The 23,424-nt window shown below is 46.0% G+C and overlaps 1 protein-coding gene across 8 annotated transcripts in view; it reads right to left on the bottom strand.

The window, feature by feature from the left end:
- Positions 1–431: 431 nt before the first annotated feature.
- pecam1a (platelet and endothelial cell adhesion molecule 1a) overlaps positions 432–23,424 on the bottom strand; it is a 60,178-nt gene continuing 37,185 nt past the window's right edge. For 6 of the 8 annotated variants that reach the window (XM_060901481.1, XM_060901486.1, XM_060901482.1 and 3 more), the window contains 5 exons: positions 12,885–12,938; positions 12,501–12,587; positions 10,068–10,124; positions 9,434–9,453; positions 6,996–7,272 (listed from right to left, as the gene is read on the bottom strand). In XM_060901481.1, the coding sequence (XP_060757464.1) occupies positions 7,198–7,272; positions 9,434–9,453; positions 10,068–10,124; positions 12,501–12,587; positions 12,885–12,938 (293 nt within the window). In that variant the 3' untranslated portion in view covers positions 6,996–7,197. Of the gene's footprint in view, positions 1,297–6,995; positions 7,273–9,433; positions 9,454–10,067; positions 10,125–12,500; positions 12,588–12,884; positions 12,939–23,424 lie in introns of those variants that run through there. The other 2 variants (XM_060901480.1, XM_060901483.1) reach the window with 2 other exon arrangements.

Below are 23,424 nucleotides of genomic sequence, written 5' to 3'. Positions count from 1 at the left end.
ACTGTGTACTGTACTGTTGTGATGACACATTGCTTGAGACATAATATTGATATCTTTTTGAACATTCTATCAGGAACATCCTGCCCTTTGCTATCTCTGACCTAAGGAATGGCCTTTGATATCTGTCTGCACATTATCATATCATAAGAACATCTTATTATTGTATACCATCGCCAAGGCTTCACTCACACACATACATCTGAACATTCATTAGAACAGTGATATAATTAAGACGTGACCTGCTCAAGGTCTGACTACAGGCTCAGTTTTGATTTATCCTCATGCAGGCATTTGCAATGATTAATATCCCTTGAGATCACACCTCAGCCCGGTAGATGGCGGTAATACACATCGATTGTTAACCGCCAATAAATCGACAGAAGAAGAAGAAGAAGGGAACTTTGCCAGTTTTCAAGAAGGCACAAAATCACTCCTTTTTCTTTAAAACTTTATGAACATCCTCTTGAGCAAGTCAAAGCTATCCGATTTCTTGGGGTATAGTTTGACGAAAAGTTAACATGGAAAGTATGGTACACATGAGTAAGGTAGGAAACAAGTGTAAAAAGGTTATTAACATCCTTCGCTGTTTATCAGGACAGTCCTGGGGAGCCAGCAGAGCAGCTTTGCTTAATGTATACTGGGCACTTATGAGGTCTGTCTTTGATTATGGCTGCATAGCATATATGTCTTCAGCTGAATCTAACATAAAGGTCTTAGATGTACTGCAAGCTCAGGCTTTGAGGATCTGTAGTGGATCCTTTAAAACATCCCCTGTACCTGCAATGCAGGTGGAAATGGGTGAGATGCCACTAAGGATTAGAAGAATACAACTTATGTTGACGTACTGGGTTAACCTTAGAGGGCAATATGGTGATCATCCAGCCAAAAATATTTTAAATAACTGTTGGGAGCATAACAAGTCCAACTTTAGAAGCTTTGGGTGGATAGGTGATGCTAAAGCAGAGAGTTTAGGGCTACATCAGTTGCAGTACAGTCCTGTTGTACCTTTATCCTCTATTCAGCCATGGTTTTTCCCATTACCTTCTGTAGACCTGGGCATTCACTTAGAAATTTAAAAAGAAACCAAAAGAGGTGACAGTAGAAACCATAGTGCAGAATTATTTAGAGTTACATTTTCCATGCCATACATTCATATTCACAGATGGATCAAAAGATCCAGAAAGAGAGTGTGCTGGTTCAGCAGTACACATTCCAGCAAATTATGTGAGCATTTTGAAAAGAATAGATGGCAACTTATCTGTTTACACTACAGAGTTAGTAGCGATCTGGTTGGCCCTGGAATGGATAAAAGAAAACAAAATTCACAATACTGTCATCATCTCAGATAGTTATTCAGCTCTACAAAGCATACAGTCAGGCAGATCATTCAGGGGTGACCTCATCAATGAAATATACAGTACATTATTCCATCTAGAAGCAGTAGGAATAGTAACTCATTTTCTTTGGGTACCGGCACATGCTGGTGTTGAGGGTAATGAGCAGGTAGACAAGTTAGCCAAACAAACACTCAAGCATAAAGAGGTAGATTTACTAATCCCTGTGAGTAGGGCAGAGGCTAAGGTCCTTATAAAGAATCATGCCAAATCAATCTGGCAGCAATATTGGGATGATAATGAAAAGGGCAGACATCTGTACAACATCCAAAAACAGGTGGACAAAGGAAGAAGGGAAGGTAGAAGTAGGAAAGATGAGAGCATGATAACCCGTTTAAGAATTGGTCACACAGGGCTTAACGGTACACTAAAAATAATAGGTAAACATCACACAGGAAACTGTGATTACTGTAGCCAGCTGGAAACAGTAGAGCACGTTTTATTTCACTGCAAACAGTATGAGGAAGAAAGAAACAACCTTTGTCAGTCATTAAGCACAGTGAAACACAGCAGTTTTAATCTATTTGGCATCTTGGGTAAGGCATCTAGCCATATATATCATTTTGTTCTCAGATTTCTCAAAGAAACTGGGCTAGCCCAGAGGATATAAGTTTTTTTTTTTTAATTTAATTTTATTTTTTTAATTTAATCCAATATCTACCTGTTCCACACTCCAGCCCAGTTGGTGGCGGTAATGCTCCTTTAAGTTGGTTGCCAACCGCCATAAAACCCTAAAGAAGAAGAAGAAGGAACTTTGCCAGAACGTCTTGTCTGTTTCTCATGTTGTCTCTGTGCCATTTTTGCTTCCTGGATTTTTGCTCTCTGTTTTGCCTAGTCTTAGCCACAGTTTTTTTTGCACTCATGTTTTGTCAGTTTTTCATGTTTTTTGCACTATGTTTTTTGCCTCCAGTTTTTGTCAGAACTATTTTTCATGTTTTTCATATTAGCACTTTGTCTACCTTCTTGTTGTCTGGATTATTTTAGCTATTTTTGTTCGTTGACTATTTTTTGGACTTTAATTAAATCATTATTTATTCATTGGATTTTCTGGTTTGTGTTCTGCTATTGGATCCTAACTCACCAGATCTTGCCACCCATAACAGTATGTTCTGGCCAACATGGATCCAGCGGAACTTAACCATCTGAGAACGGCTATGCAGCAGGAAGGAGCCCTCCTCGGGACCCACCAACAGGAACTCAGGCAGATCACTCAGAACCTGGCCACCCTGTCTGACTCACTCAAACTCCTAGCCACACAACTCCAGCATTCCCAAGCTGTGCCTACCCCTGCCCAGCTGTCTCTTTCTTCACCTCCCGCCACCGCCGCTGTCCATGAACCAAGACTCCCTTCGCCTCAGCTCTACAGTGGAGAACCAGGTACCTGCAGATCTTTTTTTTTTTCCCACAGTATTCACTGATCTTGGCGTTCCAACCTCTGGCTTTCCCCACAGAACGCTCCCGGGTAGCCTATACCATCATGCTCCTCACCAGCAAGGCCAGGGAATGGGGGACGGTGGTCTGGGACGCCGACGCACCTTGTTGTTCCAGCTTCAAGGAATTCTCTGAGGAAATGAGGCGAACATTCAACCACTCTCTGTCCGGCCAGAAGGTGGCAAGAGAGCTCATGGAGCGGCGGCAGGGGTCCCAATCTATCTTGGATTATGCCATCGAGTTCCAGACATTGGCAGTGTCCTGCAGTTGGAACGAGAGTGCCCTGGTCGACGCATTCCTACATGGCTTATCCGCCGCTATCAAGGATGAACTCGTCTCGCAGGAACTGCTGTCGGACCTCTACAGTCTGATGGACCTTGACAATTGTATTAATGTGTGGGCCCAACAATGGAGGAGAGGAGCCGCCGCAACTTCAACCCCTCTCCACCACCCGCCTCGTCCATCAAACCCATGCAGGTAGATCGGGTACGGGTGTCAGCAGAGGAACGACTGCACCAACGGAGCATGGGGGCTTGTTTCTACTGCGGTCAGCAGGGACACATCTGCCGAGCCTGCCCGCTAAAAGGACGAGCCCACCAGTGACTCGAGGGGACCTGGTGGGCAATGCTTGGAACCAGTCCCCTGCCGACCGACCGTTGCTCCCCGTTATCACTCAACAACCGGCATTACCATCTTCAGGCACTCGTCGACTCGGGGGCGGACAGGAACCTGATCTGCTCCGCCACTGCCAAGGGTCTCTGAATCCCGTTACTTGCCCTCGAGGTCCCTCTCACCGTCCTGACACTCAATGGCACTGGCTTGACCACCATCACTCACCTCACCATCCTGCTCACCCTAAGGATTTCAGGCAATCACTCTGAAATTATACAACTTCACATCATGAACAACCCTCACATTCCTGTTATTCTTGGACTACCCTGGTTGATGCATCATAACCCCCACTTAAACTGGACTGACCACAACATCTTAGGCTGGAGTCCTTCCTGCCTGGCCTACTGCCTGAACTCCGCTCTGCCTTCGGCCAAACCACTTCAGCCAGCAAGTTTCCCAACCTTTCTCATGTGCCTCCGCAGTATCTGGACCTCAAGCCTGTCTTCAGTAAGACCCGAGCAGTGTCCCTTCCCCCTCATAGGCCCAATGACTGCGGTATCAACCTCCTGCCAGGGACGGCACCACCCAAGGGACATCTCTACACTCTTTCCCCACCGAGAGACAAGCCATGGAGAAATCACTGAGTCTCTGGCAGCTGGGATCATCCGCCTTCCTTTTCCCCAGCAGGGGTGGGATTCTTCTTTGTGGAGAAGACAAGTCGCTCCGCTCCTGCATTGACTATCAAGGTCTCAACGCCATCACAGTCAAGAACCGCTACCCACTACCTCATGACTGCAGCCTTCAAACTACTCCAGGGAGCTAAGGTGTTCACTAAACTGGACTTGGGCAATGCCTATCACCTAGTTAGGATCAGAGAAGGGGAAGAGTGGAAGACGGCCTTTAACACCACCACAGGCCACTATGAGTACCTCGTAGTCCCTTTTGGCCTGACTAACGTGCTTGTGGTATTCCAAGCATTGGTTAATGATGTCTTGAGGACTTTCTTAACACTTTTGTCTTTGTTTACCTGGACGATATCTTGATTTTCTCTCACTCCCTGGAGGAACATCAGTCACGTCCGGCAGGTTCTTCAACGCCTGCTGGAGAATAAGCTGTTCATTAAGGCAGAGAAGAGCGAGTTCCACCAAGGCTCGGTCTCGTTCCTGGGGTTCATCATTTCACCAGCCAAGATCCAGATGGACCCCATCAAACTGGAGGCAGTCGCTGACTGGCCCACCCCATCTTTGAGACAAGAGCTCCAGCGCTTCCTGGGGTTTGCCAATTTTACAGGCATTTCATCTGCAACTTCAGCATGGTGGTTGGACCTCTCTCAGCCTTGACCAAGTTCAAGTGGGGGGAGGAAGCAGAGAGAGCCTTTTCCAGTCTCAAGCACAGGTTTACCACAGCACCCATTCTCACCATACCCGATTCTATCAAGCAGTTTATCGTCGAGGTCGACGCCTCTGAGTCAGGGGTCGGAGCCATCCTATCCCAGAGGGCCAATGACAACAAGGTCCACCCATGCTCCTGCTCCCGCCGGCTATCCTCAGCCGAATGAAACTATGACATCAGCGACCGAGAACTACTGGCCATTAAACTAGCCTTGGAGGAGTGGAGGCACTGGCTCGAGGGGTTTGACCTCCTGTTCCTAGTCTGGACCGACCATAAAAACCTGGAATACCTCAAGTCTGCCAAAGGTCTCAACTCTTGTCAAGTCCGTTGGTCTCTCTTCTTCTCCCGATTCAACTTCATGCTCTCCTACGACCCAGGCTCCAAGAACGACAAACCCAACGACCTGTCCAGGATGTTCTCTTCCCACCAAGAGGAGTCCAAGCCACCCAAGACAATTCGTCCTCCACGCTGCCTGGTGGGAGCTGCTATTCTAGAAGTTGAGACGCTCGTGCAGAAGGCCCTGAAGCAGGACCCCGGTGAAGGCAACTCTAACAATATTCCTCGTAACCATCTGTTTGTTCTCTGTCATGTGCGAACTCGGGTGCTGCAGTGGGGTCATGGTTCCAAGCTGGTCTGTCATCTGGGAGCCGCCCAAACCCTGGCTCTCCTCCAGAAGTGCTTTTGGTGGCCATCCATCAAGGAGGATGTCCAGGAGTTTGTGGCAGCCTGTGACACATGCTCCCAGAACAAGACAGCCAATTGACCCCCTGCCAGCTTACTAAGACCCCTTCCAACTCCACATTGACCTTGGTCTCACATCGCCCTGGACTTCATCACAGGACTCCCCAACTTAGGTGGCAATACATGCATCCTCTGTCATTGACCATTTTTCTAAGACCACCCATTTCATTCCTCTGCCCAAGCTCCCCTCAGCCAAAGAGACCGCAGAGCTAATCATCCACCAAGTTTTCCACTTACATGGTCTGCCTACCGACATAGTTTCTGACTGGGGTCCTCAGTTCACTGCACAGTTCTGGAGAGCCTTCTGCAAACTCATTGGGGCCACCTGTAGTCTCTCCTCAGGCTTCCACCCACAGACCAATGGCCAGGCAGAACGGGCTAACCAGGCCTTGGAGGTTGCACTCAGGTGCATGGCATCCAGGGATGCCAGTTCTTGGAGCAAGTGCCTACCTTGGATCAAATACGCACATAACACTCTCCCTTCCTCTGCCACAGGGGTCTCTCTGTTCCAGTGCTCACTAGGGTACCAACCACCACTGTTCCCCAGCCAGGAGGAGGTAGTCACCGTACCATCAGCCCAGGCCTTTATACATTGCTGCAGGAGAACGTGGGCATTGGCCCTGAAAAGACTCATTCACTCCGCACTTGCATCCAAGAAGCAGGCTGACAAATGTCACTCTAAGGCACCCACTTACCAAGTGGGTCAACGAGTTATGCTCTCCACACGTCACCTGCCACTTAGGGCCATCTCTCGCAAGCTGGCACCCAGGTTCCTTGGACCCTTCCTCATCAAGAAGGTAATCAACCCATGTTCTGTTAGACTGGCATTACCACTCACCATGTGACGTGTTCACCCCACCTTTCATGTATCACAGCTTAAACCTCTGGTTTCCAGTCCTTTGCTATCTCCCAGTTCAGTGCAATCTGGATCTGGGATGGGACTTCCATCTTGCCGGCATTCACTTCCTGGTCTGCTCTGCTGTGTATAAATAGGCCGTTCTCAGAAGGGGACTTTGCCAGAACATCTTGTCTGTTTCTCATGTCTGTGCCATTTTTGCTTCCTGGATTTTTGCTCTCTGTTTTGCCTAGTCTTAGCCACAGTTTTTTTTTTCACTCACGTTTTGTCAGGTTTTTTATGTTTTTTGCACTTTTTTTTTTTTTGGTCTCCAGTTTGTCAGAACAATTTTTCATGTTTTTTTCATATTAGCACTTTCTCTACCTTGTTGTCTGGATTATTTTTGCTATATTTGTTCATTGACTCTTTTTGGACTTTTAATTAAATCATTTTTTATTCATTGGATTTTCTGGTTTGTGTTCTGCTATTGGATCCTAACTCACCATATCTCGCCACCCATAACAACCTCTTATTTTACATGTTTTACAGACCATGTTCCCTCGATTGAATGTATGAAAGAGATGAGAAGATTTGAGTCTTGATTTGAGCCTTTATTCTCAGCTATACAACTGTCACATCACAACTTTATGATTTGTGCAACCACTAATTCACACCATATACAAAAATAACCCTGTCTGATGAAATGGCATAGAATTTATACAATATACAACAGAGTCTCCTCACTGGTAGGCTGGTGGAGCTGGAGTGGAAGCCAAATAAATTACATGTGAATTACATGTGGTGTGTCAAGTGAAGGGTTTCAGGTTCCAGCTCACAGTTGTTAAGTTGAACATACTCCAGATCAGTCTGCAGCAGAGATACAGAAATAGCCATGTTATCTGAATTCACTTACTGTGCTATTTTGCTTCATTAGCAAATAGTAAGTATTATGATTGTGGGAAAACTACTTTATGCTCAGAGATATGTAGGACACTATTGCTATATAACTTAGTATATTATTTAATTGGCAAATGAATAGGTAGCATTTTTGTCTTTTAAATACCCATGTTTGTTATTGAGCTTTAATATCTTAAAGGTGCACTGGTTAATATTTTTATTGTTCTTACACCTGAGTATCTTGTCCATAGGAGTAGCCAGACATTAGCATCACCATATATACAGTCATGGGAAGAAGAAAGTATACCCTCTATGAGTTCTACTTTTTAAAATTGTTTTAATTTATCAAGGCTTAAATAACAATTGTATAAGCTTCAACTTTTATAAACAAATCAAATAATCTCAGGTGACTTAAAAAAAGAGATTACAATATGTCATTATTTTGTCCCCCAAAAAGTAAGCCAACTTTCAGAAACAAGGTGGGTAAAAAAATAAGTACACCCTTCCCACTTCCCTGATAAATAAAAACAGAATTGAAGGAGGGAGTACCTTCTTTTTCTCCATGACTGTATCAGCTATTTAACACATAGTAATGGACAGAAAAAAGTCCTCATTGACAATTCCATACATTTTTTTTAAATACCTCTTTTTAGTGATTAAATATTTGGAAAAAAAGTTGCTATATGACAGATATAAGCAGATGTTTCATAATTTGAAACATCAAATATATTATATTTGATCACCGTTCTAGATGTTGCGCAATCATAGGGCAGCGTCTTCACTGCCTCATTTAGCTCCAGAATTATTTATTACACTTAGTGGCAAAAATAGGAACTACAACAAGCTCTAATAAAGGCTCATTGGGGCAGGAATCACTCCTGCCTCATGCTCACCCTATGAACATTGTCAGTAGAGGAGCAAAGTAGAGATGGAGTTAATGACAGGTTTTTCAGGGATGCAGCTTTTAAATTCTTTCCATTCTCACAGAATTTCCTTCAGGTAAATAATTTACAGACAATGCAAAAGTTCATGCTTATAGTAGTTAGAGTTGCGGAAGTATGGCCATTCCCCCCCACACACACATTGATGATTTCTGCTCCAGTATTTTTTCATGCACTCAAGTTGATGTGCTTCAATACTTTGCTGGGTCTGCACCCAGCCTGTAGTTGATTGTTATTATCCTAGTCACTCTGAACCATACTTGCATTTTAAAATTGGTTATTTGATGTATCAGTATTTGGTATATTTACAGTGAACTTAAATAATTATATTATATACATAGACCAAGTAAGATGACCTGACAGAAGGTTAGCTAGCAAGCTACCAAATTAACATAGATAAACTCTGCCAGCTGTAGACTCTGGGAGACAATGCTTCATGTACAGTACTGTGCAAAAGTCTTAGGCACCCTATTTTTTTCATACAAACTTTGTTATAGACCTCTGTTTTATGATTTCTATGTTATCAAGTCAGTACAAAAACATTTCAGAGGTCTAAATGTTCATTTTCCAGCACAAAATTAAATGTTACAGAGAAAAATAAATTTGTATCTGAGCAGCATATTACAAAGGAGACCACTTTTCAGATTAAAAAAGAAAACAGAATGAAGGCTACTGGATTTTGCTGCAAAATTAAGAAGCAAGTGTGACAAAGTGTCCAGAAGAACTGTGGCTGGTTCTGCAAGATGCTCAGTAAAACCTACCGTACAGTTCATTTCCTTATAAAACTAGACTAATTGTACCTGAGACTATTATTTTTTTAAGCACCAAATATTGACTTTGTTTCATTTATTATGACTTTCTTCTGTTTATAGTATTTTTTAATGTTGAAACATTTCATTATTTTTAAGCCATTTTTGGTCTATAGCATTTGCCTATGCCGATACAACATGTGCCTAAGACTTTTGCACAGGACTGTACATGGGTTTATAAGTGAGTAAACAAATCAGTACAATTGTTTCAGTTGTTCTTGTAACCACTAGAGCACAAATTCTAGTCAATGCACCTTATTCTTTGTTTAGTATGATGGCTTATAACAAACATATTATTGAAAGGCGTACATGTCCTGTATGTGTGTTGTGTATTGGTTGGTTTAAGTATGTTAGTTGGTACATGTGTAGTGCTTCACTTACACCCACTTGATCCGTTTCATCTACAAAAAAGAGTGAGAGAGTAAGAGGAAAGGGGAGGGTGAAAGTGAAAATAATGAATGATTAATAGTACAACCCCACCCACCTTGCTCTTTTCAATCAACTCCTGAGGAAATGGGTGTGAGGCATTTGCTTTGGCCTTGTTTTGCATTAGTTCCACACTAATGTGTGTGTGTGTGTGTGTGTGTGTGTGTGTGTGTGTGTGTGTACCTAATCTATTTCCTTTCAGAAGCAGCAATTGCTGGATAATAAATCACTGTTCCCTAAGCCATTATTGTGCTAACACTGTTGTGTTTCATGCACATGCCAAAAGAATTAGTAAGTACACAACCTATTAATCACTAAAGGAAAAACACCCCCCTGAGGGTTTATTTTTGCAAGGGAAACAATGGCAACGTGTTCTGCCTCAAAAATACAGGCGGCTCAATGGTCAATTGTGAAAACAGGAAGCAGTCCTACTGACAGGATAGGAAATGACACCTGGTGCCTCCAGCATGCTTGAAAAATGCACTTAAGTCCTAATGTTGAAACCATCCACACAACACGATCTTAGTTTAAACTAATTAGCCACTTCACAGATTGATTAAATATGTATAATTTAGATATTTGTGCTCACCTTGTGTGATGTCCTGAAAATCATGTTTCACTGTGTCTGTTTCGTGCATCACTAGCTCTAATGGGACACACATACAAGCATTGTAATGGTCATCGTAAAGCCTATTCACATACAAATGCACACACCAGCCTCATATGAATAAACATTAGCAGCTCTATTTATATCCCAGTAAACTTTATTACAGTGGTGCTTGAAAGTTTGTGAACCCTTTAGAATTTTCTATATTTCTGCATAAATATGACCTAAAACATCATCAGATTTTCACACAAGTCCTAAAAGTAGATAAAGAGAACCCAGTTAAACAAATGAGAAAAAATATTATACTTGGTCATTTATTTATTGAGGAAAATGATCCAATGTGAGTGGCAAAAGTAGGTGAACCTCTAGGATTAGCAGTTAATTTGAAGGTGAAATTAGAGTCAGGTGTTTTCAATCAATGGGATGACCATCAGGTGTGAGTGGGCACCGTTTTATTTAAAGAACAGGGATCTATCAAAGTCTGATCTTCACAACACATGTTTGTGGAAGTGTATCATGGCATGAACAAAGATTTCTGAGTACCTCAGAAAAAGCATTGTTGATGCTCATCAGGCTGGAAAAGATTACAAAACCATCTCTAAAGAAAGAGTTTGGACTCCACCAATCCACAGTCAGACAGATTGTGTACAAATTCAAGGTGGTGTTTACATTAGACCGTATCCGTATCTTTTTCGTCGCGGATGCACTGTCCGTGCACATTAAAACGCCGGGAAACAATCCACAGGCGGAACAGTTTGAATCTGCCAGGGCCCACGTATTCAACCCAGTACGTATCTGATCCGGTGATGTGTAAACATTGAGGAACGAGGATACGCAGTGCTGAGCTCTAGCTGACATCGTCATTGGACAACGTCACTGTGACATCCACCTTCCTGATTCGCTGGCGTTGGTCATGCCACGTTGGTCATGTGACGCGACTGCTGAAAAACGGCACGAACTTCACTTCCTGCTATTTGTCCCGAATCACTGCTCGTGCGCTTCACTCGTGCGCTCTGTGAGCTGCGCAGGGCCGGAGTGCACACCCTCCAGAGGGCACTCGCTGTTCAGGGCGGAGTGATTTGGAGCGCAGGATGCCTGCGGAGCCGAGCGTATCCGTGTATTGGCGTTGCTGTGTGCACGCGAATCGTGTATTGGTGTTGCTGTGTGCACGCGAATCTGATGATCCGCTGATACGGTCTAATGTAAACACCACCCAAGACCATTGTTACCCTCTCCAGGAGTGGTCGGCCAACAAAGATCACTCCAAGGTCAAGGTGTGTAATAGTCGGCGAGGTCACAAAGGACCCCATTATCCTGGGGTCCTTTGTGACCTCGCCGACTATTACACACCTTGATTATTACACGACTATTATTACAACCTTCTAAGCAACTGAAGACCTCTCTCACATTGGCTAATATTAATGTTCATGAGTCCACCATCAGGAGAACACTGAACAACAATGGTGTGCATGGCAGGGTTGCAAGGAGAAAGCCACTGCTCTCCAAAAAGAACATTGCTGCTCGTCTGCAGTTTGCTAAAGATCACGTGGACAAGCCAGAAGGCTATTGGAAAAATGTTTTGTGGATGGATGAGACCAAAATAAAACTTTTTGGTTTAAATGAGAAGCATTATGTTTGGAGAAAGGAAAACAGTGCATTCCAGCATAAGAACCTTATCCCATCTGTGAAGCATGCTGGTGGTAGTATCATGGTTTGGGTCTGTTTTGCTGCATCTGGGCCAGGATGGCTTGCCATCATTGATGGAACAATGAATTCTGAATTATACGAGTGAATTCTAAAGGAAAATGTCAGGACATCTGTCCATGAACTGAATCTCAAGAGAAGGTGGGTCATGCAGCAAGACAACGGCCCTAAGCACACAAGTTGTTCTACCAAAGAATGGTTAAAGAAGAATAATGTTAATGTTTTGGAATGGCCAAATCAAAGTCCTGACCTTAATCCAATTGAAATGTTGTGGAAGGACCTGAAGCGAGCAGTTCATATGAGGAAACCCACCGATATCCTAGAGTTGAAGCTGTTCTGTACAGAGGAATGGGCTAAAGTTCCTCCAAGCCGGTGTGCAGGACTGATCAACAGTTACCGGAAACGTTTAGTTGCAGTTATTGCTACCCAAGGGGGTCACACCAGATACTGAAAGCAAAGGTTCACATACTTTTGCCACTCACAGATATGTAATATTTGATAATTTTCCTCAATAAATAAATGACCAATCATAATATTTTTGTCTCATTTGTTTAACTGGGTTCTCTTTATCTACTTTCAGGACTTGCATGAAAATCCGATGATGTTTTAGGTCATCTTTATGCAGGAATATAGAAAATTCCAAAGGGTTCACAAACTTTCAAGCACCACTCTATATAACTTTATTATCCTGAACAAATTGCAGTAGTTCACCTTCTCCAGAGTCCACATTCTGTAAAGATGGTTCATCAGCATGTTCAGACTGCTCAGACTCTTCCTTCTTGCTCTCTTCATCAAATTCTATGACATACAGATCTTTCATCATTATATAAACACAACTGTATTATTCATACACAAAATGCCACCAACAATATGGCTAGGACTGAAAGTGTAGTCTTGAATGAATTCATCACACTGCTCAGGTAATACGTATTGCTGAGAAATAGCACAATACTAAGTTCATGTTCTTGTTATTGACCTTGTTTTTTTTTTCTGCAACAGCAATTGGTGAAAGTTCACTGTTATTGCACTCATTTATCCATGGCATTGCGATAAATAAATGGTATGTACATTTTACAGTTGAGATAGATCTTATACCTGAGCTTGATGCATTATCACTCCACACATTCCGACCCATGATACCAGGAGTGGCTGTGAGGGGGAAATAAATAAATAAATAAATAAATAAAACCCTTGTCTTGTGATTACTTTAATCATATCACCACTTTACTAAACTGAAATATGTATTTTTCATGCAAACATATTTGTGTTACATAAACAATGAAGTTCAATAAGAACCTTGGGATGAGGATTTAGCAAAGCTAGCTAAAAGTGAAAGAAACCCTTTACTCTTCAATAATGCCCATTCACTGAAGTACACTATATGGCCAAAAGTACAGTATGTTGCCTCTGACCATATGTACTTGTTGTACATCCTATTTTAAAGCCATGGACATCTTCTGGAAAGGCTTTCTACAACAACACCAAATCAGAAAAAGTTAATCTTTGACCTGAATTGCATGCAAAACAACACAATAACACATTATTACAACCCCGATTCCAAAAAAGTTGGGACAAAGTACAAATTGTAAACAAAAACGGAATGCAATGATGTGGAAGTTTCAAAATTCCATATTTTATTCAGAATAGAACATAGATGATATATCAAATGTTTAAACTGAGAAAATGTATCATTTAAAGAGAAAAATTAGGTGATTTTTAATTTCATGAAAACACATCTCAAAAAAGTTGGGACAAGGCCATGTTTACCACTGTGAGCAGGGCCGTTGACAGCTTTGGCTGGGCCCGGGACAAAATGCTCTGAATGGGCCCCCCCTAACAAACCCCCCCCCCGGCCAACACACACCCACCTCTCTTATCCCAGTCTCTACTCACTCCAACCCTTAAATGACAGGTATTCAAAAACCATTCAACCGGTCTGTGGCAGCGGGGGCGTGGTCAAGCACCGGTCTGTGACAGGAGGGCAGAGTTGGGGAAGGTAAGTGGCAGAATCGCTTCACCTGAGTGTCAATAACCTGTGTTTTGTGTGTTCTCCCCAGTAAACCGCCCTATTTAAGGAGGGAGAGCGAGAGCAGAGGAGCTCATCCCCGGACGAGACGCTGTGTGTGTGTGTGTCTCTCTCGCTATTTGAGCATTATTGTAAACCTGAAAAGTGTGGCAATAAAGCCGATAGCTAAACCTGATCTCTGTCCTGCCGTCCTCTGTGCTCCACCCACACGCGATCTTCACTACAGTGGTGCCGAAACCCGGGATCGTGGAGCACCTGTCCTGCAGCCCCATGGAATCCTCCCCGTTCGCGGACTTGGTCCACGCCCTCGCCACGGCTCAGCAGAGCCAGCACCAGGCGCTCGTCACGCTCCGGAAGGAGCAGGAGCGCCGCTTCGAAGCCCTGGTGCTGGCTCAACAGGAAGACCGTGAGGCGTTCCGGCGCCTCCTCGCGTCGGCGGGGTCCACCAGCGCCCCGGCCGCGGGCCCATCTCCCATCACCTTGACTAAGATGGGCCCACAGGATGACCCCGAGGCGTTCATCGCGTTGTTCGAACAGGTCGCCGAAGCCTCGGGGTGGCCGATGGAACAGCGCGCGGCGCGCCTCCTCCCCCTCCTGACGGGAGAGGCGCAGTTAGCCGCACTACAGCTCCCCGCCGACCACCGGCTGGCCTACGCCGACCTTCGCCGGGCTGTCCTCCAGCGCGTGGGGCGCACGCCGGAGCAGCAGCGCCAGCGCTTCCGCGCGCTGCGAATGGAGGAAGTCGGCAGCCCGTTCGCGTTCGGCCAGCAGCTCCGGGACGCCTGCTGGCGGTGGCTGAGGGCCGAAGATCGCGACGCCGAGGGGATCATCGACCAGGTGGCGCTGGAGCAGTTCATCGCCCGCCTACCCGCCGGAACCGCGGAGTGGGTCCAGTGCCACCGCCCGGCGTCGCTGGATCAGGCCGTAGGACTGGCGGAGGATCATCTGGCGGCTGTCCCGGCGGCAGGACAACGGATGTCATCTTCTCTCTCCTCTTCTCTCTCTCTCTCTCTTCCCCCTCCTCCCGTGTCCCGTCCTCGCCCCATTCCCCCACCACGGAGGCGGGGGCCGGCCCCACCCCAGCCGGCCCGCCGCACCCGTGGTGCCCTCCCGTTTCTCCCTTCTGTGTCTGTCTCTCCCCCCCTCAGGTGAGTGACCCTCAATCCACAGCTGCAGAGGGGAGGCCCGGGCCGGTTTGCTGGCGCTGCGGGGAACCGGGCCACCTGCAGCAACAGTGTGCCGCGATGGAGGTGGGGGCGGTGGTGCGGATCCCCGACGTGCCAGAGGCTGCCCTCGATCAGGCCGGAGCATATCGCATACCGGTAAGTGTACAAGGGGCAACCTATCAGGCGTTGGTGGATTCGGGTTGCAACCAGACCTTGATCCGCCAAAGCCTGGTGCAAGACGAGGCATTGGGGGGAGCACAAGGGGTGAAGGTGTTGTGTGTGCACGGGGATGTTCACTGCTACCCGTTGGTGTCGGTCCACATACATTTCAGAGGGAACAAATCTATAGTAAAGGCGGCGGTTAATCCTCGCCTTACCCACTCTTTAATCTTGGGGACTGATTGGCCGGGATTCCGGGGGTTGATGGCACACCTAGTAAAGAGTGGGTCCTGCCGGTTAGCCGGGGGGGTCCCGGTGTCGTTTTGGCTGGAGCTGCGGTCGCAGAGCCGTCTACGTCATCTCCGCGACAGAGTGAGGAGCCCCCGGCCCCTCCTCTTTCTATTGGGGAATCCCTCGCGGATTTCCCACTGGAACAATCGCGAGACGAAACTCTGCGACACGCGTTTGACCAAGTGAGAGTAATCGATGGTCAAACGCTCCAGCCAAACGCCACCCCGACCTTCCCCTATTTTTCCATTTTAAAGGATAGGTTATACCGAGTGACGCAGGACACTCAGACGAAGGAGCGTGTCACCCAGTTGTTAATTCCAAAGAGCCGCCGGGAATTGGTATTCCAGGCGGCTCACTTTAATCCCATGGCGGGACACCTCGGGCAGGATAAAACACTCGCCCGGATAATGGCCCGATTCTATTGGCCGGGGATTCGCGGCGACGTCCGTAAGTGGTGTACGGCGTGCCGCGAATGCCAGTTAGTAAATCCAGCGGCCATTCCAAAAGCGCCCTTGCGCCCCCTACCATTAATCGAGACCCCGTTTGAACGAATTGGGATGGATCTCGTCGGGCCATTAGATCGGTCAACATGAGGGTACCGCTTTATATTGGTTCTGGTGGACTATGCAACGCGATACCCGGAAGCGGTGCCTCTTCGCAATATCTCCGCACGTAGTATTGCAGAGGCCCTCTTCCACGTCATCTCCCGGGTCGGAATCCCGAAAGAGATTCTGACTGATCAAGGCACCTCGTTTATGTCACGAACACTGGCCGAACTGTATGGGCTACTGGGTATTAAGCCGATCCGCACCAGCGTGTATCACCCACAAACGGACGGTTTAGTCGAACGGTTCAACCGCACCCTCAAGAATATTATCAAAAAATTCGTAAGTGAGGACGCACGTAACTGGGATAAGTGGCTCGAACCCTTGTTGTTTGCAGTGCGAGAGGTCCCCCAAGCCTCCACGGGGTTCTCCCCATTTGAATTACTGTATGGGCGTAAGCCGCGCGGCATCTTAGATGTACTGCGGGAAAATTGGGAGGAGGGACCTTCGCAGAGCAAAAATGAAATTCAATACATTATGGATCTGCGCGCAAAACTCCACATGCTCACCCACTTAACTCAGGAGAATTTGCGGCAGGCCCAGGAACGGCAAACCCGCCTGTACAACAAGGGCACGCGCCTTAGAGAGTTCACTCCGGGAGATAAGGTACTCGTCCTGTTGCCCACGTCGAGCTCCAAATTAATCGCCAAGTGGCAAGGGCCCTTCGAGGTCACACGGCGAGTCGGGGACGTCGACTATGAGGTTAGGCGAACGGACAGGGAGGGGGCGCTACAGATCTACCACCTCAATCTGCTGAAGCTCTGGAATGAGGAGGTCCCCGTGGCGTTGGTGTCGGTAGTTCCGGAGAAGGCGGAGCTGGGGCCGGAGATCCAAAAAGGGTCATTGGCATCTCGCACCTCTCCGGTCCCCTGTGGAGACCACCTCTCCCCGACCCAACTCACGGAGGTTGCCCAGTTGCAGGCCGAGTTTTCGGATGTGTTCTCGCCCCGGCCCGGACGCACCAACCTCATAGAACACCACATAGAGACGCCCCCGGGGGTGGTAGTGCGTAGCCGTCCTTATAGATTACCCGAACACAAAAAAAAGGTGGTTCGGGAAGAACTTCAGGCCATGCTCGAAATGGGCATCGTCGAGGAGTCCCACAGTGACTGGAGCAGCCCGGTGGTCTTGGTTCCCAAGGCCGACGGCTCGGTCCGGTTCTGTGTGGACTATAGAAAAGTCAATGCGGTGTCTAAATTCGACGCGTACCCAATGCCTCATATTGATGAGCTGCTCGATCGACTAGGCACGGCTCGCTTTTACTCGACACTGGATTTGACGAAGGGATATTGGCAGATCCCCTTGACTCCATTATCCCGGGAAAAAACGGCCTTTTCCACACCGTTCGGCTTACACCAGTTCGTCACACTTCCGTTTGGGCTGTTTGGGGCGCCCGCTACGTTTCAGCGGCTGATGGACCGGATCCTCCGGCCCCACGCCACCTATGCGGCCGCTTACTTAGACGACATCATCATTTATAGTAATGACTGGCAGCGGCACCTGCAACACCTGAAGGCCGTCCTTAGGTCGCTGAGGCGGGCGGGGCTCACTGCCAACCCGAAGAAGTGTGCGATTGGGCGGGTGGAAGTACGGTATCTGGGCTTCCACTTGGGTAACGGGCAGGTGCGTCCCCAAATTAATAAGACAGCAGCGATTGCGGCCTGCCCGAGACCCAAGACCAAAAAGGGGGTGAGACAGTTCCTGGGGCTGGCTGGCTATTATCGTAGGTTTATACCTAATTATTCGGACGTCACCAGCCCGCTGACTGACCTCACTAAAAAGGGGGCGCCAGATCCGGTCCAGTGGACGGAGCAGTGCCAGCGGGCTTTCTCTGAGGTAAAGGCTGCACTGTGTGGGGGGCCACTTTTGCACTCCCCTGACTTCTCTCTCCCTTTTTTGTTGCAGACGGATGCGTCGGACAGAGGGCTGGGGGCCGTTTTGTCCCAGCAGGTGGGGGGAGAGGACCGCCCAGTGTTGTACATCAGCCGGAAGCTGGCAGTGCGTGAGGGGCGCTACAGCACTATCGAGAAGGAGTGCCTGGCCATCAAGTGGGCGGTCCTCGCCCTCCGTTACTACCTGCTGGGGCGCTCTTTCACCCTCTGTTCGGACCACGCGCCCCTCCAGTGGCTCCACCGCATGAAGGATGCCAACGCGCGGATCACCCGTTGGTATCTGGCACTCCAACCTTTCAACTTCAAGGTGGTCCACAGGCCGGGGGCGCAGATGGTCGTGGCGGACTTCCTCTCCCGTCAAGGGGGGGGGGGAGTCGGCTGCGGGCTGGACGGGCGCCCGGCCTGAGTCGGGCGGTGGGGGTATGTGGCAGCGGGGGCGTGGTCAAGCACCGGTCTGTGACAGGAGGGCGGAGTTGGGGAAGGTAAGTGGCAGAATCGCTTCACCTGAGTGTCATTAACCTGTGTTTTGTGTGTTCTCCCCAGTAAACCGCCCTATTTAAGGAGGGAGAGCGAGAGCAGAGGAGCTCATCCCCGGACGAGACGCTGTGTGTGTGTGTGTGTGTCTCTCTCGCTATTTGAGCATTATTGTAAACCTGAAAGGTGTGGCAATAAAGCCGATAGCTAAACCTGATCTCTGTCCTGCCGTCCTCTGTGCTCCACCCACACGCGATCTTCGCTACACGGTCAACAACCATTTCATTTTAGCATTTCAACATTTTTACAGTTTTAACATTTTAACATTTCCTTAGTCTGCAACTATTCAGGTGCGAAATGCAATGCGCTGGACTTTTGTTGTGCGTGCGTGCGTACTGTCCAGTGTGAAAAGCAGAGAAGAACACACCGCTCGAGAAATGGCGGGATATGATTGCGGGCTAATGTGAATATTCTTAGCTTCAATCAGATATATAAAACACAATGTTATTAAGCCGTTGTGGTTATGAAATGATTCAATGCCCTGTGCGTTTGATATGGTGTTCAGTGTGACTTGCTCTCCCCTCGTTTGTAACATGAATTGCGTGCCGCGCGTGCCTTGGTTGGGGTTACTTTACGGGGCTGGAAAAAGTTGGCTGTGTCTTACCCAGTGATGGGAATAACGGCGTTAGAAATAAACGGCGTTACTAACGACGTTACTTTTTTTTTTAGTAACGAGTAATCTAACTAATTACTTTTTACATCGTTATAACGCCGTTCCCGTTACTTACAATAAAATACTATGCGTTACTTTATTAAAGCTGTTCTCATCTGGCACGCTGCTCGTTCAGCCTTTCTTTACTCTGCTTTCGTGTGGGGCGGGGAGACACAAGACAACGGAACAGTAAGCCAATCAGAGTAGATTTGGACAACATACGTAGGTAGGCCACGCCTACTGCACTACTGCGCGCTCTTTCAATCGGAAGACACAGCGATGGCGAGCGGTGAGCCAGCACTGCGCTTTCACATTGGAAATACAGCCATTACTTTTCATTACTTGAAATAAAAGGCAAGAGTGTTTACGTGCAATGCACATTATGTCGAGGAACAAAGCGTTTGTCCTCGTCAGCAGGGCCGTAACTACCATTGAGGACACCGAGGTCATGTCCTCGGCATTTTTTTCCCACGGTATTTTTTTTTTTCACTCAGAAATGTGAAATTAATATATGATGAAAATCGTTCTGACTTTGATCGGTGGAAAATTCTAAATTCAGCTTGCACCATTTGTTTGTCTAAAAATAAAGTCCACATAATCATTTTTAAACGAAGCTGAAATATCCGACATTGGAAACATTTCATATTAGGCAGCCTCGCGATAGTCAGCTAAGCACCACGGGATATACAAGAGCTGAGAAGTGTTCTCATCAAGGTCCGACTCCGCAGCCAGTCAGTTTGTCAATTAGTCGTGGAATCTGAAAATTGACATAAGATGAAGAAGTCTACTACACTAAAACAAACCAAACTCAGCTCTGGAAAGTCAACAAGTGAGAGAAAAAGAAAGAGGGAAGAAGGTGAGTTAATTTTGCCAGTCACTGACAGTTATGTGCCGGAATGCTTATGATCATTAACAGTGCAGTTTTAATTAGCATTTCAAGCAACAACAGTCGAAGCCACTTAGCTAGATAGGATTTTCGTTTTCCAGGCGGCACAAACTCTTTAATTCTCTCGTCTCGATTTGATTTGGCGCGTTTCAGATCAGAAAAGGCTGGACAGTCGTGACCTGTTGTTTATGAAGTTATTGGGTAGCTACTGACGAGACTTGAGCTATTTTGCTAACTTACCAGACTATAGGCTAACGTGAACACAAGACACTATTGTTTTGATCATTGGTTGTATTTTCGAACGGAAATGAAAACGGGTAGCAAACTTATGTTCACATTTTATTTACAGCATGATGTACCACCTCTGACTGCTTTCTGTCAATCATGAAGAGCCCAGCCGCGTTCACAGCTCCTCCTCCGATCACCAGCTGGAGATGAGCCTCCTCTCGGGAAGTCTTGTCCCGCCCCTCTTATTGACTCCCATCTCCAGTGAGGCTCAGTCTCCGAATGTAGCGTTTTAGTCGGTTTTGTCCAATAACCGTCTAGTATTTTGCTATTGAAAAGGGCATATATTTTTTAAAAAGCAATTGAAGTCCATTCAGGCTCGGCTAGATTGCGTTGTCACTCACTCACTCACTCACTCACACTCCATCACTCACTCAAACTCTCACTCACTCGCTCTCTCACTCACTCACTCACTCACTCAGCCACACTCACTCACTCACTCACACACACACAAAAAAGACTTTTGTGATCGTGCAGTTTTGAAATTGTTAAAATAAACATGTTCACCTACATGTTCATCTTGTTGGGTGATTTTGATTCGTTTCCAAAATGTATGAAAAGTCACCATATTAGGACATTTTTTGGGGGCAAATAAGATGTATCGCAATGTTTGACCTCGGTATTTGAAAAATCCTGGTTACGGCCCTGCTCGTCAGTGGCCAGTAATTAGTAACATAATTTTAATAACTACAAAAATATATTACATTTGATAGATGTCTTATCTCACATTGTCCCACAAAAATATTAATATAGTGTAGATAAAATTACTAATTGGTTCTGTTAAGTGTCCATTTCAGTCATTAAACACATTTAACATTCACTTTTATTATGATTACACTAATTGAATTTGATTTTTTTTTTGAGGGGGAACAAAATGTAACGGAATAATTACTTTCCCTGGTAATTAGTTACTTTTATGACAAAGTAACTCCGTTATTAACTCAGTTACTTTTTGGGAAAAGTAACTAGTAACTATAACTAATTACTTTTTGAAAGTAACATGCCCAACCCTGGTCTTACCTGGTTCAGCTGCCCCACTGCCTTTGCTAGTACCTGCTGCATCATCCGAATCTTTTTTAAAATATTTATGCAGTGAGCCCCTGAGTCTCTTGGTTTCTTCCTCTCTTTTTCTCTTTTCTTTTCTGTGCTCCTGACTTGTGCATGTTGGCAAATGGCACGCACGCTGATTGTCAAAGCGCTATGATCGAACGATGTCGTTTTTTTCCCCTTAATCAGAGTCAGACCAAACCATTTTTGCATTAGGGGTGGTAGGGGGTTCTTGACACCTTTTTCAAAGACAATAAAGGCAAAAGATCTAGAAATCATTTATTGAATGCAAATATAGCACATTTCTCCCCCAAATCAACACATTTTGAAATGAAATAAAATAATCGCAACTTCATGAGAGCCCAGTTCTGGGCCCCCCCATTCCTGGGCCCGGGACAACATACCTGTTTGTCCGCCCCTGTCGGCGGGCCTGACTGTGAGACATCCCCTTTTCTCTTTACAACAGTCTGTAAACGTCTGGGGACTGAGGAGACAAGTTGCTCAAGTTTAGGGATAGGAATGCTAACCCATTCTTGTCTAATGTAGGATTCTAGTTGCTCAACTGTCTTAGGTATTTTTTGTCGTATCTTCCGTTGTATGATGCACCAAATGTTTTCTATGGGTGAAAGATCTGGACTGCAGGCTGGCCAGTTCAGTACCCGGACCTTTCTTCTATGCAGCCATGATGCTGTAATTGATGCAGTATTTGGTTTGGCATTGTCATGTTGGAAAATCCATGGTCTTCCCTGAAAGAGACGTCGTCTGGATGGGAGCATATGTTGCTCTAGAACCTGGATATACTTTTCAGCATTGATGGTGTCTTTCCAGATGTGTAAACTGCCCATGCCACACGCACTAATGCAACCCCATACCATCAGAGATGCAGGCTTCTGAACTGAGCGCTGATAACAACTTGGGTCGTCCTTCTCCTCTTTAGTCCGAATGACACGGCGTCCCTGATTTCCATAAAGAACTTCAAATTTTGATTCGTCTGACCACAGAACAGTTTTCCACTTTGCCACAGTCCATTTTAAATGAGTCTTGGCCCAGAGAAGACGTCTGCACTTCTGGATCATGTTTAGATACGGCTTCTTCTTTGAACTATAGAGTTTTAGCTGGCAACGGCGAATGGCACGGTGAATTGTGTTCACAGATAATGTTCTCTGGAAATATTCCTGAGCCCATTTTGTGATTTCCAATACAGAAGCATGCCTGTATGTGATGCAGTGCCGTCTAAGGGCCCAAAGATCACGGGCACCCAGTATGGTTTTCCGGCCTTGACCCTTATGCACAGAGATTCTTCCAGATTCTCTGAATCTTTTGATGATATTATGCACTGTAGATGATGATATGTTCAAACTCTTTGCAATTTTACACTGTCGAACTCCTTTCTGATATTGCTCCACTATTTGTCGGCGCAGAATTAGGAGGATTGGTGATCCTCTTCCCATCTTTACTTCTGAGAGCCGCTGCCACTCCAAGATGCTCTTTTTATACCCAGTCATGTTAACGACCTATTGCCAATTGACCTAATGAGTTGCAATTTGGTCCTCCAGCTGTTCCTTTTTTGCACCTTTAACTTTTCCAGCCTCTTATTGCCCCTGTCCCAACTTTTTTGAGATGTGTTGCTATCATGCCATTTCAAATTTGGCATGAAATTTCAAAATGTCTCACTTTCGACATTTGATATGTTGTCTATGTTCTATTGTGAATACAATATCAGTTTTTGAGATTTGTAAATTATTGCATTCTGTTTTTATTTACAATTTGTACTTTGTTCCAACTTTTTTGGAATCGGGGTTGTAGATGGTTTGCCTTATGAATTTTATTGGGTTTTCCAAAATAAATACTTATTTCAATTCTGATTCTTGCAACACATTTTTAAAAAGTTGGGATGATAAAGCATCCCTTTAATGCACTTTGTAATGTTGGTGTTCCTTCTCACAACACTTAAAAGATGTTTAGGGACTGAAGACACCAAGTGATGAAGTGTTTCAGGCAGTATTTTGTCCCATTCTTCCTGCAAGCAGATCTTAAGGTGTGCAAAAGTTGCTGTTGGACTTGTTGCTGGTAACAGACTGGATGGTTCTTT

The sequence above is a fragment of the Neoarius graeffei genome, chromosome 20, assembly GCF_027579695.1.
Source record: "Neoarius graeffei isolate fNeoGra1 chromosome 20, fNeoGra1.pri, whole genome shotgun sequence".
NCBI classification, from domain to species: Eukaryota; Metazoa; Chordata; class Actinopteri; order Siluriformes; family Ariidae; genus Neoarius; species Neoarius graeffei.
This window is presented reverse-complemented; position numbering and strand designations above follow the sequence as displayed.